General features: G+C 50.6%; 1 protein-coding gene across 1 annotated transcript in view; it reads left to right on the top strand.

Moving 5' to 3' along the window:
• Positions 1-15,591, top strand: part of RET (ret proto-oncogene) — a 69,169-nt gene that overhangs the window by 23,823 nt on the left and 29,755 nt on the right. The window contains exon 2 of the mRNA XM_037804736.1: positions 14,187-14,450. Within this exon, the coding sequence (XP_037660664.1) occupies positions 14,187-14,450 (264 nt within the window). The remainder of the gene's footprint in view (positions 1-14,186; positions 14,451-15,591) is intronic.

The raw sequence follows: 15,591 nt of genomic DNA, 5'->3' as shown, positions 1-15,591 counted from the left end.
CCCCTCATAAGCTACATTTTTATACAACTGTCTTCGAGATTCATGGGTTCTGCGTTGTAGTTTGATAGTTTCAGGTATCCACCACCAGCTACCCCAATTCTTTAGAACCTAAAAAGGGTTGTCTAAAGTGTGCGTAAGAGTGCCCACCAGAGTGACCTCTCGGCTCCTTTTGGATTCTCTCTGCCACTGAAGCTTATTTCATTTCCTTTCACATCCCCCTTTTGGTCAAGAAGATGTTCTCCGTCCCACGATGCCAGGTCTACATTCCTCCCCGGGAGTCATATTCCACGTTGCCAGGGAGATTCACTCCCCTGGGTGTCTGATCCCACGTAGGGGGGAGGGCAGTGATTTCACCTTTCAAGTTGGCTTAGCTAGAGAGACAGGGCCACATCTGAGAAACAAAGAGGCATTCGGGAGGAGGCTCTTAGGCACAACCATAGGGAGGCCTAGCCTCTCCTTTGCAGCAACCGTCTTCCCAAGGGTAAAACCTGTGGTAGAGGGCTCAACCCATCAAACCACCAGTCCCCTATGTCTGTGGTCATGTTAGCAACCATGGAGGTGGGGTAGGCGAATACCCCTGCATTCTCCACAGGCTCCTCAAGGGGGCACTGCATCTTTTTTTTTTTACTTTTTTTTTTTTTTTTTTAAACTTTCCCTTCTTTTTTAAATCAACTGTATGAAAAAAAAGTTAAAAAGAAAACAAACATACAATAAAAGAACATTTCAAAGAGACCATAACAAGGGAGTAAGAAAAAGACAACTAACCTAAGATAACTGCTTAACTTCCAACATGTTCCTACTTTACCCCAAGAAAGTTACATAATATAGCAACATTTCAGTGAACTTGTTCCTACTACATCCATCAGAAATTAACAGACCATAGTCATTTCTGGGCATCCCCAGAACATTAAATAGCTTATCTGTTCTTCTTGGATTATTGTTCCCCCTTCCTTAATTGCTCTCTACTGCTAGTTCCCCTACATTCTACATTATAAACCATTTGTTTTACATTTTTCAAAGTTCATATTAGTGGTAGCATATAATATTTCTCTTTTTGTGCCTGGCTTATTTCGCTCAGCATTATGTCTTCAAGGTTCATCCATGTTGTCATATGTTTCACCAGATCGTTCCTTCTTACTGCCGCGTAGTATTCCATCGTGTGTATATACCACATTTTATTTATCCACTCATCTGTTGAAGGACATTTGGGTTGTTTCCATCTCTTGGCAATTGTGAATAATGCTGCTATGAACACTGGTGTGCAGATATCTGTTCGTGTCACTGCTTTCCGATCTTCCGGGTATATACCGAGAAGTGCAATCGCTGGATCGAATGCTAACTCTATATCTAGTTTTCTAAGGAACTGCCAGACTGACTTCCAGAGTGGCTGAACCATTATACAGGCCCACCAACAATGAATAAGAGTTCCAATTTCTCCACATCCCCTCCAGCATTTGTAGTTTCCTGTTTGTTTAATGGCAGCCATTCTAACCGGTGTTAGATGGTATCTCATTGTGGTCTTAATTTGCATCTCTCTAATAGCTAGTGAAGCTGAACATTTTTTCATGTGTTTCTTGGCCATTTGTATTTCCTCTTCAGAGAACTGTCTTTTCATATCTTTTGCCCATTTTATAATTGGGCTGTCTGTACTATTGTCATTGAGTTGTAGGATTTCTTTGTATATGCAAGATATCAGTCTTTTGTCAGATACATGGTTTCCAAAAATTTTTTCCCATTGAGTTGGCTGCCTCTTTACCTTTTGAGAAATTCCTTTGAGGTGCAGAAACTTCTAAGCTTGAGGAGTTCCCATTTATCTATTTTCTCTTTTGTTGCTTGTGCTTTGGGTGTAAAGTCTAGGAAGTGGCCTCCTAATACAAGGTCTTGAAGATGTTTTCCTACATTATCTTCTAGGAGTTTTATGGTACTTTCTTTTATATTGAGATCTTTGGTCCATTTTGAGTTAATTTTTGTGTAGGGGGTGAGGTAGGGGTCCTCTTTCATTCTTTTGGATATGGATATCCAACTCTCCCAGCCCCATTTGTTGAAAAGACCATTATGGCTCAGTTCGGTGACTTTGGGGGCCTTATCAAAGATCAGTCGGCCATAGATCTGAGGGTCTATCTCTGAATTCTCAATTCGATTCCATTGATCTATATGTCTATCTTTGTGCCAGTACCATCCTGTTTTGGCAACTGTGGCTTTATAATAAGCTTCAAAGTCAGGGAGTGTAAGTCCTCCCACTTCGTTTTTCTTTTTTAGAGTGTCTTTAGCGATTCGAGGCATCTTCCCTTTCCAAATAAATTTGATAACTAGCTTTTCCAAGTCTGCAAAGTAGGTTGTTGGAATTTTGATTGGGATTGCATTGAATCTGTAGATGAGTTTGGGTAGAATTGACATCTTAATGACATTTAGCCTTCCTATCCATGAACATGGAATATTTTTCCATCTTTTAAGGTCCCCTTCTATTTCTTTTAGTAGAGTTATGTAGTTTTCTTTGTATAGGTCTTTTACATCTTTGGTTAAGTTTATTCCTAGGTACTTGATTTTTTTAGTTGCTATTGAAAATGGTATCTTTTTCTTGAGTGTCTCTTCAGTTTGTTCATTTCTAGCATATAGAAACATTACTGACTTATGTGCATTAATCTTGTATCCCGCTACTTTGCTAAATTTGTTTATTAGCTCTAGTAGGTGTATCGTTGATTTCTCAGGGTTTTCTAGATATAAGATCATATCATCTGCAAACAATGACAGTTTTACTTCTTCTTTTCCAATTTGGATGCCTTTTATTTCTTTGTCTTGCCGGATTGCCCTGGCTAGCACTTCCAGCACAATGTTGAATAACAGTGGTGACAGCGGGCATCCTTGTCTTGTTCCTGATCTTAGAGGGAAGGCTTTCAGTCTCTCACCATTGAGTACTATGCTGGCTGTGGGTTTTTCATATATGCTCTTTATCATGTTGAGGAAGTTTCCTTCAATTCCTACCTTTTGAAGTGTTTTTATCAAAAAGGGATGTTGGATTTTATCAAATGCTTTTTCAGCATCTATTGAGATGATCAATTGATTTTTCCCTTTCGAGTTTTTAATGTGTTGTAATACATTGATTGTTTTTCTTATGTTGAACCATCCTTGCATGCCTGGAATGAACCCCACTTGGTCATGGTGTATGATTTTTTTAATGTGTCTTTGGATTCGATTTGCAAGTATTTTGTTGAGGATTTTTGCATCTATATTCATTAGGGAGATTGGCCGGTAGTTTTCCTTTTTTGTAGCATCTTTGCCTGGTTTTGGTATTAGATTGATGTTAGCTTCATAAAATGAGTTAGGTAGTGTTCCATTTTTTTCAATGTTTTGAAAGAGTTTGAGTAAGATTGGTGTCAGTTCTTTCTGGAAAGTTTTGTAGAATTCCCCTGTGAAGCCATCTGGCCCTGGGCATTTATTTGTGGGAAGATTTTTGATGACTGATTGAATCTCTTTGCTTGTGATGGGTTGGTTGAGGTCTTCTATTTCTTCTCTGGTCAGTCTAGGTTGTTCATATGTTTCCAGGAAATTGTCCATTTCCTCTACATTATCCAGTTTGTTGCCATACAGTTGTTCATAATATCCTCTTATAATTTTTTTAATTTCTTCAGGATCTGCAGTTATGTCACATTTTTCATTCATTATTTTGTTTCTATGGGTCTTCTCTCTTTTTGATTTTGTCAGTCCAGCTAGGGGCTTGTCAATCTTGTTGATCTTCTCAAAGAACCAACTTTTGGTGATATTTATCCTTTCTATTGTTTTTTTGTTCTCTATGTCATTTATTTCTGCTTTAATCCTTGTTATTTCTTTTCTTGTACTTGGTTTAGGATTGGTTTGCTGTTCATTTTCTAGCTTCTTCAGTTGATCCATTAGTTCTTTGATTTTGGCTCTTTCTTCCTTTTTAATATATGCGTTTAGTGCTATAAATTTCCCCCTTAGCACTGCTTTTGCTGCATCCCATAGGTTTTGGTATGTTGTGTTCTCATTTTCATTCGTCTCTATATATTTAGCAATTTCTCTTGCTATTTCTTCTTTAACCCACTGATTGTTTAGGAGTGTGTTGTTTAACCTCCAGGTATTTGTGAATTTTCTAAGTCTCTGATGGTTATTGACTTCTAATTGTATTCCATTGTGGTCAGAGAATGTGCTTTGAATAATTTCAATCTTTTTAAATTTATTGAGGCTTGTTTTATGTCCCAGCATATGATCTATTCTGGAGAAAGTTCCGTGAGCACTAGAAAAGTATGTGTATCCTGGTGATTTGGGATGTAATGTCCTGTAGATGTCTGTTAAATCTAATTCATTTATCAGATTGTTTAGGTTTTCAATTTCCTTATTGGTCTTCTGTCTGGTTGATCTATCTATAGGAGAGAGTGATGTGTTGAAGTCTCCCACAATTATTGTGGAAACATCAATTGCTTCCTTTAGTTTTGCCAGTGTTTCTCTCATGAATTTTGTGGCACCTTGATTGGGTGCATAGACATTTATGATTGTTATTTCTTCTTGCTGAATTGCCCCTTTTATTAGTACGTAGTGGCCTTCTTTGTCTCTCAAAACATCCCTGCATTTGAAGTCTATTTTATCTGAGATTAATATTGCTACACCTGCTTTCTTTTGGCTGTAGCTTGCATGAAATATTTTTTCCATCCTTTCACTTTCAGTTTCTTTGTGTCCCTGTGTCTAAGATGAGTCTCTTGTATGCAACATATTGATGGTTCATTTTTTTTGATCCATTCTGCGAATCTACATCTTTTAATTGGGGAGTTTAATCCATTTACATTCAACGTTAATACCGTGAAGGCATTTCTTGAATCGGCCATCTTATCCTTTGGATTATGTTTGCCATATTTTTCCCTCTCTCTATTAATATCCTTTATTGTACCCATACCGAATCTCTTTAGTACTGAACCTTTCTCCAAGTCTCTCTGTCCTGTCTTTGTTTCTCTGTCTGTAGGGCTCCCTTTAGTATCTCCAGTAGGGCAGGTCTCTTGTTAGCATATTCTCTCAGCATTTGTTTGTCTGTGAAAAATTTAAGCTCTCCCTCAAATTTGAAGGAGAGCTTTGCTGGATAAAGTATTCTTGGCTGGAAATTCCTCTCACTCAGAATTTTAAATATATCGTGCCACTGCCTTCTTGCCTCCATGGTGGCTGCTGAGTAGTCACTACTTAGTCTTATGCTGTTTCCTTTGTATGTGGTGAATTGCTTTTCTCTTGCTGCTTTCAGAACTTGCTCCTTTTCTTCTATGTTTGACAGTGTGATCAGTATATGCCTCGGAGTGGGTTTTTTTGGATTTATTCTATTTGGATTTCGCTGAGCATTTATGATTTGTGTATTTATGTTGTTTAGAAGATTTGGGAAGTTTTCCCCAACAATTTCTTTGAATACTCTTCCTAGACCTTTACCCTTTTCTTCCCCTTCTGGGACACCAATGAGTCTTATATTCGTACGTTTCATATTATCTATCATATCCCTGAGGTCCATTTCGAGTTTTTCAATTTTTTCCCCATTCTTTCTTTTATGCTTTCATTTTCCATTCTGTCATCTTCGAGGTCAGTGATTCGTTGTTCAACTTCCTCTAGTCTTGTACTATGAGTGTCCAGAATCTTTTTAATTTGGTCAACAGTTTCTTTAATTTCCATAAGATCATCCATTTTTTTATTTAGTCTTGCAATGTCTTCTTTATGCTCTTCTAGGGTCTTCTTGATTTCCTTCATATCCCGTACTATGGTCTCATTGTTCATCTTTAGTTCTTTGAGTAGCTGCTCTAGGTGCTGTGTCTCTTCTGGTCTTTTGATTTGGGTGCTTGGGCTTGGGTTATCCATATCGTCTGGTTTTTTCATATGCTTTATAATTTTCTGTTGTTTTTGGCCTCGTGGCATTTGCTGAACTTGATAGGGTTCTTTTAGGGTTTGTAGACCAGTTGAAGTCCTTATCTCTAATTTATCAGATCTACAGCTTCGTGGAGTACACTTTCTCTAACTAACCAGCAGGTGGCATCCACGAGCCACCTGTTCTCCAGAAGCCAGATCTCCCCTGCTTAGCCTTTTTGGTGAGTGGGGGAGTGAGTCTTGTGGGGCCCAATTGGTGTACCAAGCTTGCGTGTGTAGTTGGTGTTGCCTGCCCTGTATGTGGGGCGTGTTTCTGGGCAGTCGGGGAGGGGGGGGTGGCCCTAACAATCAAATCTCCCTGATGATCCTAGAGTTTTAAAGCTGCTGCAATAGTCTAATCCTTCAGTTCAGTCCTGCCACAGTTTGTCTCTGCCACTGACCCACAAGTCTTTGGTATTGGCGTATGGCTCCTGAGACTTGCAAGTGGGCCCCTCTTCCAGGCTGTGCACCCCGGGTCCTCTGTTGAGGGATGACTGTGCTATGTCACAGGTGAGTGCCGTCCCCCCAGGGCAGTTCTGGTCTGCTGGGCTGTGTAGGGAGGCTCCCAGTCTGCTCAAATGATGGCTGAATAGGGCTTTGTTAATTCACACTGCTCCACCTTCCCAGCTCTGGGACATTCAGCTGAGGTTGCAGGGAAGGCTAATGTCCACGCCCAGTTTTGTGGTGTGTGCCTGTTATTTGAAGCACTTCCGTCACACTGGGTTGTCTGGGGCACCTCTGGGCTATGGGGCTGGCGATGGGCAGGAGTGTTTCCTGTCCACCAGGATGGTGGCTGTGAGCGGACACCCCCCTTTTCTTGGGAAGTTGTGTTGTTTAGTGAATTTTCTCAGCCACTGGATTATTGCCTTTTGTCTCAGAGCTCTCTTAGTTCTGCTCTTGACTTGACGTGCCCAAATTGCAATTCTTTGAAGCTTTCTGTATTGAGCTTCTTAGAGTAATTGTTTTAGGAAAAGCAAAAAGGATTTAAAAAAAAAAAAAAAAAAAAACGGCCCTCCTCAGAGATCTAATGGGTTATTGAAATGCTAATAGACAAAGCAACCAGGGCCATTAAGGAAAGGTGCACAGGGCAGAGAGATCAGCTTTGCTTCGGGATTTGCATATGCGACTCAAGGCCTGAGCTCCGCCCTTCCCCTTTCTGTGTTCACCAGAACTCCAAAAATCCTCTGCTTTTATTTTGGAGTTTTTCGTGTTGTTTTTTTTCTATGCCTGTCTCCTCTCTGCTGGGCTGGCTGCTCTCAGAGTCTCTGGTGTCTGGTCTCAGTCTATCTATGGTTGGAGTTTGAATCAGTAGAATGAGTTTCCGATAAGAGCAGCCACTGCAGTTCTCCGTTCTCCTTCCCGGAGCTTACAGCCCCTCCTCCCCCGGGATTGAGCCTGGCAGGGAGGGGCGCGGGTCCCCTGGCCGCAAAAACTTACAGATTTCGCTGATCTCAGCAGTTCCACGTTTTCATGAGTGTTGTATGAAGTATGCCCAAAGACAGATTGCTCTGTGGTGTCCAGTCCACGCAGTTCCTGGCTTTTTACCTACTTTCCTGGAGGAGTAACTAAAACTTACAGCTCACCAGTCTGCCATCTTGCCCCGCCTCCAGCTGTGGGTACATCTTTAAAATGGGGATGAGCACCCCCACCCCAATGCTCTCCCCAGATGTGTTGTTTACCATAGTGCCTCCCCTGATCGGTGCTTTATTCCTAAAAGCAAAATTAAACAGGCAGCCCACGAAGGAGCAGCCCTCCACTGGGACAAAGCAGCAGTTGTCTGTGAAGCTCACAGCCCAGCAAGCCCCCATATCCATGCAGGGCTGTGCGTGCGCGTGGAGGTGGGGGGTGTCTGTGTGCATGTGTGTGTGCACACAGATGCTGACTCACATCTGCCAGTCGGCAGTGTTCTCGGCCACCAGTGAAAAGTCATTCTCCTGAGCCAGGTCAGTGGGTCCGTTCTCAACCTGTTTGTCCAGCTGCGGGCCGTGGGCCTCGCTGGGGCTGCGAGTGCACGGGGGCTTTCAGTGCCCCCAGACAGGTCTCGAGAGCAAAGCAGGGGGGCCTCCCAGCCCTGCCCAGCTCACGCGGCACCCGGGACCTATCGACCCGGAGTATCATACCCGAGCCTCATCTCAGCCACGTCCCGGCCCCGTTCCCTGCTGCTCCAGCCGCCTCTGCTACCCCAGATTCCCCCATTTCCCACAGGGGCCCTTCCACTCCTCTGCTCATGCATGCATTCATTCATTAGCTCATTCATTCTTTCTACTCCTAGCAGGGAGTTGGGCAGCATGGCCAGAAGGTGGGTGCCCGAGAGAGTGGGGGGAAGGTGTTGGGGAAGGATGGTGCCCAGCCCCGAGGGCCTGGTGAAGACGGAATACTATTCTTCGAGCCGTGGGAAAGCGACCAAGGGCTTCAGTGGAAGGGTGATGCGATCTGACTGGCTGCTCTGCGGTCGGTGGCCTGTGGGGCCAGGGGCGGGCCCGGGGGGCCTCGCTGAGACGTGAGGGAGATGGTGGCCTGGGACAGGGAGCTGGTGGCAGGCAGGTTGGTGGGCCGGGCGCGAGCAGTGGAAGGAGGGAAGGACGGGGCGTGACAGCTGGGTGGATGGTGGTGCCGGGACTAGGTGAAGACGAGCCGGAGGTCTGAGTGTCCCAGGAGGGGTGGGCCCTAAGCTAGGCTGAGACATGAGTGACTGCAGCAAGGAAGTGGACGTGTGTATCGGAAGCGGATGGGCAAGGTCAGGGCTAGTGACGTGAACTCTGCCAGGATCAGCACAGAGTTGATATTTAAGGCTAGGGAACCGGCCGCCGTGTCTCGGGGAGAACAGGGGGCAAGGCTGGCCCGGGGGGCTTCGTCATCTCAGGGGCAAGCCAAGCAGGGAGAAGCCCAGGAGGACACTCAGTGAGTAGAACTCATAGCAGCTGTGGGACACCAAAGACAAGGGAGCTCTCAGAGCAGCCAGAGGGGAAAGACAGAACACCGAATAGGAGCGGCGTTTGCAGTGGGCAGTGAGGAACACAGCAACCGTGGAATCACGCCTCTGAAGAACTGGGAGAAAACAACCATCCACATGGAATCCTTTGCCCAGAAAAACTGCATGCCAGCAATGAGGTAAAACCGTAAAAAAAAAAACAAAATCAAGTGCAGATGAACTCAGGATCCAGGCTCATGTTTGCCATGAGGGGGAGCAACAGCCTTGCTTGTTGTCCTGTGGGTGACTTGGGCAATGGCATCTCGGGTATTTATTTTATTATTGTGCTTTCGATGAAAATGCATGTGAAGTGTCATCTCCGCACATGCCGTACATTCAACTACGGTGAGAAACGCACGTGACCGGGAGGCTGCTGCTCGGATGGGCAGAGTGCGTCCCAAGGGTGGACAACGCCGGGCGTTGGAGGACCCCCCACGGGGACAGCTGTCTTCAGCAGGGAGGGGCCGCCTCTGCACCCCCAGCCCCCGGGGAAGAGTTGGTGGGGTCTGTTTCCCATTCCCGGAGCAGATGATCGCATTAGGAAATTGTCTGTTGACGAGATTCTGCTGGGTCATAATAAAAATGTCATCGGCGTCGTGCTGCTGCTTATAAAGCGGAGGCGCCGCAGGGGGGGGGGTGCCTTTCAAGTGGGTCCTGCTGGGAAGGTGCTGCCCCCACCCCCACCCCCTGTATGAGCTGCTGGGGTGCGTCTAAGTCTAAGTGTTTCTTCAGTCAGACCATTTCTGCAATGTTCTCTTTCTCGGGAGCCAGAATCCAGACCTTGACATTGCAATCTTGAGATTTATAGTTGGTTTTGGTAAAATGAGTCATAATCCTTTGTCTTTTTTGGGGGGATGGGGGGACTTCTCCCTGGTGGTCCGCCATGTGCCATGGTGAACTTGGCCTTTGGCCCCAGGCTGAGGGGGACACCCCGGGCACCCGGCTGGGAAGTGCCTGCCCCGGGCCCCGTGATGGTGATGGGGTTGGGGGAACTCAGATGAGTTTGGGGTAGGGGTGTGCTCAGGTGAGCTCTGCCTGTCGGGGGCATGCTCAGGTGCACCCCTCCTCGGGCAGCCCCTCCAGGCTCAGTGCAGTGTCAGGCCCGTCCTGCCACGCACACGGGTGAGAGGGAGAACGTGAGAAACCAGGGTGTGCGAGGAAGTGTCCTTGTGCTCGTGTGTGAAAGCGAGCCTGTAACTGAGGGTGTGAGTGAGAAAACAAGGGTGAGAATTCCTGGGCTTGTGCATGAGAGCAAGTAATAGGGTCTGGGCCTGTGTGATGAGAGTGCGTGTGCCTGTGTGAGAGAGAGTGTGTGAGCGCGTGGCGTCTGTCAGGGTGGCACCAGGAGCGGCCCTGCCAACTCCCTTAGGCTGAATTGTGCAAGTGACTGTGGGATGAGAGGCCACGGGGCCCCTGGGGCTGGGGGCAGACCCCTCCACAGCTGGGGAGAGCCAGCTGCCCCCCTCCCCAACCCTGCACACATGTCCCCTGTGGGCTCCCATGCAAACATCAGGGGCAGGAGGGCTTTGCCCGAGCAAGGCCTCCTCCTGCCCCATGTGTTTTTCCTTCTAGAACGTGTCGCTGACGAGGAGGTGCACTAGGCCCGCCGTGCCCCCACTGCAAGGACCAGTGGAGGCATTTTAAGTGCATTTAAGACTGTTCTGCTCCCAATCACTGCCTGAGCCACAAATCCCTTTTGGCAGCAGCGAGCCCCCCTGTCACTACAGATGTGGGGCTGGGCTTGGCAAGGCCACAGTGGGGCAGCCCCGTTGTCTGGGCTGCAGAGCCTGTGATGGGGCTGATGGGGCTGCCCTGTGGGGCAGGCAGGAGTGCCAGGGCCCTGCTGTCCCTCGTCTCCACCGGCCCCTGGACCATGAGGTGCTGGGTGTGCATCATGCCCCCGGCCATGACAGACACGTGGCCCCGTCCTCCCTGCACCTGTGGGTGCAGCAGCCAGGCGTCTCAGTGAGGCTCGTCCCTGCCAGCTCTGCTCCCAGCACCCAGGCGCCACCAGACCCACCCTGCCCCACTGCCCGGGGCCCACGGTGTGGGTCTTGAGTGTGAGTGAGAGCTGGGCAGAGGACTTGTCTTTCGTGGCCTAGGCCCAGCTGTTACGTGGCGTCACCCCCCACACTCCCAGGGTGGGGGGAGGACACAGACCCCTGTCCCTGATGAAGGAGGGTCCAGGTCACATGGTAAGGAGACCAGGGGCCTGGGGTGCAGACTGGTCTTCGAGAGGTACAGCCTGCCCCTGGGACCCCACTGGGGCTGTAAGTGCCCTGAGAGTTTGGGGTCCCACCACCTGGCAGCCCCTCGAACTGCTAGCTGTCAGTGTGTGTGGCTGTCTGCCGGGATGGAGGGCAGCTGGACCACAGTGGGGACAGAGTGCCTGTGAGCCCCCCACCATGGTGTCACACACCCAGGCTCCCCCAGGGCTACTGCCTTAACGGGGCCACCGAGTGACCATCTCATCATCTTTGGGGCCAGAAGCTCAAGTTGCCCTGAGAGACGCTGAGCCCTGAGGGATGGCCCAGGGGGCACTGGCAGTGGATGGGGGTCCTGCTCCCAGTGGACACGGGGCGCCAGGTGGGGGCACAGCACGCTCCGGGCCCATCTGAGGCCCCGGCTGTGGCCACCCCTGGGCCTGGCCTGCTGTGCCCGATGGCTGAGTGTGTGGGTTAAGATGGGGGATCCGGAAAGACCACATCACACATCCTAGTCCTCTGGCTTTCTGTTTGTAAGGCCTTGAGCCTCCATTTCTGTTTGCGCAGCAGCAGTTGTGGCAGGGGTGAGCCCTAAGGGTCCGTGCTTGGCAGAGCTGTTCTCGCTGGTGGGGCGGAGGCCGGGGCAGTGCCCACTCCACGTCCACCTTGGGTGAAGGCTGTGGGGGCATGACATGGCGGGGAGCCCTCCTGCCTGTCCGTCGGGGCAGCTCGATTAGGGTCCCCGTGGCCTTGCCCGGCCCCCTGCGATGTCCAGCTCACACCCTCCCACTCTGGGTCTTCCTAGGGGTGTCAGGAACAAGGCTTGGGTGCTCCTCCTGGTTAGGCACCTTTCCTTGTGGCTGTGCTGTTGTTGGGGGGAGCTGACCTCTTCCCCGAGTCTGTGCCCATGGCTGTGGACCCCTCTGGTTGCTGCGAGTGAGGTCAGGCGGCCCTTCTGGACTGGGCAGCCGCGGGCAGCCCCCACCATGGGGCAAGAGGAGACTCTGGCACACCCCTCGTGGGAAGTCACCAGAAGCCCGTCGGGGAGCCCTCCCTGCAGCAGCAGCAGGTGGGGGGCCCTCTGCAGCTGTCAGCCTCATCTTTAGGGCCCGTCTGGTCCCCACACAGTCAGGGGTGTGTGTGCTTCTCCCCAGACAGGATCCCAGGGTGGGGGGGACTCACTGGGGAGGGTCAGCCCCGGAGCATCCTGCACCCAGGCACACCCTGGGGTTCGCTGACCGGCACCATCGGCTACCCTTTAACAGGACACCCCAAGGATGCGCGTTCCCACACAGCGAGACCTCAGCCTCCCTGCCGTGCACAGACCATGAGCCCTGAGGCAGGCCCCAGTGCCGGGCAGAACCCAGTGGTCCCCAGGTCCAGGGGGTGTGGGGGGAGAGTCTGGGGGCACCACTTGTGTTCCCCAGTGCCCAGCTTGTCCGTAGGAGCCCACCTGCCACGCACGTTTCTCCAGAGAGATGCAGGCTAAGCCGGACGTTCCCCAGGCTGGCTGGATGAGGAAGGAGCCGCCACCCAGGCTGGGAGCTTCCGGCTGCCCCGGGACAGAGGCCCTGCAGGGGTCCTCGAGGCCACCTTCCCAGCCCAGCTGGTAGAATCCTCCCGGAAGAACATTCCAGAGCGAGAGTAGCCTCTTGCTTTCTTACCACCTCACCACTTTGGGGACCCCCTATCGGTCCTGCCTGTTCTCTTTATTTGACGCCAGTTGGTATCGGATGGTTTCCCTAGCCCAGATCCACTCCCAGAAGTCCCAGGCCACCATGGGTGGGGGGTGGCCCTTGGACGGTGCTGCAGCCCCCCCCACCCCCCAGGACCCCCGCGAGGGAGCAGGGCCATGTTGAAAACACACTGATGGAGAAGGTGATTTGGTCACACACTAGTACAGATATTTAACACCTGCTCTGTGTGCTGCTGTTTTTTTTGGGTGTGCATTGTAGAGTATATTCACAGAGTTTTAATGGTTCTTAACCATTTTTAGACAATCCATCTTTTTTAATGTTTTAACTAATTGTTTACACTTTTTACAAAAACCAGTTTGATAAGCTCCCACATACCATCTCCAGCTGTCATGTGAGCAACATCTGCCTTTGTGTATAATTTATACCTCTAGGCTCACTTTTTTTTAATGCTTTTCAGAAAAATCCATGTATGCTGAGATGTACAAACCTTGGCTGTCTATTTTGGCCTTGGATACATCTGTGGGGCCCTCACCTCTGTGTGATGTGGAATCTTTCCATCTCCCCAAAAAGGTCCCTCCTGCCCCCTTCCCGGCAGCCGCCACCCCTGCCCCCGACAGGAGACCAGCCTGGTTCTTCTCACCAGACATTAGTCTAGAATCACGCCCTGTGTGTTCCCTCGTGCCTGGCGTTTCCGCTCGGCCTGACGTCTGTGGGTGCCTGGGTTGTTGAGTGTGGAGACAGCGTTTCCTTTTTATTGCTGAGGAGAGTTCCCTGGTGTGACGGGACCACAGACTGCTTACCCGCTCACCCCTGGAAGAACTTCTGGGCTGTTTCCAGTTCTTGCTTTTTGTGGATAATTCTGGCATTCGTGACTAAGCTATTTGGAGGACACGTGTTTTCCTTTCTCGGATAAACGGAGCGGAATTGCTGGGCCCCGTGGTAGGTGCATGCTTCACTTTGGACCAGGATGCGTTACGTTCGGCGTTGCCCGTCCAGCTGGTACAGCTGCGTCATCTGAAAACTCTGGCTCCAGCCACTTGTTCAGAGGCGTGTGTGAACACCGGGCTTGCGTGCGGCATGCGTGCTCCACAAGCTTGGGTGACATAGGATGCTCTTGCGGCTATTTTACGGAACTTCCCCTTCCTCCTTTTTATTCTTAAAACACATTTTGTGCACTTTCAGCCAGTGTTTCCCTATTCAAATAACTGTGTTCATGTACTTGGAACTAAAGATGAGAAGATTCTAGTAAAGATGAGATTCATATATAGGCGGAGTCTCCTGACCCATTAAGAAGCCTTTAGCCGAGTGTTGGAGATGGTTGTCTGGCTGGAGCCTCTCCTGCAGGCTCAGTGCTGGGTCTGGGGGTGAGGGAGGGGGGGACACCCCATCTTGTCTTCCCTCCTCACCCCCCCTCCCCGCTTGCTGCAGCCCCGCTGGGCCTCTACTTCTCACGGGACGCCTACTGGGAGAAGCTGTACGTGGGCCAGCCGGCCGGCATGCCCCTGCTGTACGTGCACGCCCTGCAGGACCTCCCCGGGGAGGGCCCCGCTTTCCGCCTGGGCCCGTACCTCTACGGGGCCTTCCGCTCGCGGCTGCACGAGAACGACTGGATCCGCATCCAGGAGGACACGGGCCTTGTCTACCTTAACCAGAGCCTGGACCAGAGCACCTGGGAGAGGCTCAGCGTCCGCAGTGAGTGATCACCCCGGTGACCCCCAGGCCCCCTTCCCCGGGTCTCGGCCTCACAAGGGCTCCGGTTACAGCTGCCCGTGTGTGAGGGCGCAGGGCGCAGGGAGGGTGGCCTGGCTCTGTCCAGCAAGGCGAGGGAGACAGGGCATGTTTGGGGGGCCATGGGCAACCCTTGGGCTTTCTGAGGCTGGTTTTGGAGAATGCACCTGCATGATTGGGTGCCCTCGGCCCCCTCTGGTTGGGAGGCGTGGGTTACGAGGAGCCGGAAGACCCCCAGAGTTGATCTAGCAAATGTCCTTAAACTTGCCGGAGGCGCAGCAGTTGTCCGTTGGCAGCAAGAGGCACGTAGCACCCAGCGGGGACCATGGCCGCCAAGGTAGCCTGGAGGGGAGTAGAGGGGGAGGCCTGGGCGAGCTCCATGGAGCAGGGCTCCACACTGGGTCAAGGCTGCATGGGGCGCTGGCACGGTGGGCTGGGGGCAGGGCAGAGCTCTGCTGTGGACGTGGACGGCGGGGTGACCTCCTGGGAGCACCGTGCTCTGCCCGGCCAGCAAGACACAGGTGCTGAGCCCAAGAGAGTGGAGGGGAGCTGCCCACTGTGGGGCACAGACACTGTCCCATCCTGCATGCCCAGGTGGTCAGAGTCCCCCAAAGGGCCCTGCTGGGGTAGGGGAGGCTCCCCTCCAGGGAGCACTCACTCACTCACTCGTCCCACCATCAGCATCCTGAGCTCCCAGAGGGGAATTTAAGAGACTCAAGTCTTCCTTGGCTGGAAGCCAGAGGGGCATCTGCTGTAAGAAACAAAACAACAGGGGCCTGTTGTTAGATCTCGGATCCATTGTGATCTGAGAGGGGCCCCACGTACCAGGCAAGGTCCAGTCAGAAAAGAGAAGCCACTCAGTAAACCCATCAGGGAAAGTTTACCTTCAGGCATGACAAACACAGCAGGGGACTGAGAAAGAGCTCAAGAACACAGAAATAGAAGCCGTAAGAAGTCTCTACCCTGGGACCCCCAAGGAAGGACCCCCTCCCCAGCTGAGATCCAGGATACTTCTTAGGAAGGAGGGCAGGCATGGCTCACTGGGGGGTGGGGGTGGGGGTTGCTGTGGTGCCATGCTTATGGAACTTGCTGGAAGTTGCTGGTG

This window comes from Choloepus didactylus, chromosome 15 (genome assembly GCF_015220235.1).
Source record: "Choloepus didactylus isolate mChoDid1 chromosome 15, mChoDid1.pri, whole genome shotgun sequence".
NCBI classification, from domain to species: Eukaryota; Metazoa; Chordata; class Mammalia; order Pilosa; family Megalonychidae; genus Choloepus; species Choloepus didactylus.
The sequence above is the reverse complement of the archived record's forward strand: the minus strand, read 5'-3'. Positions and strand labels throughout refer to the sequence as shown.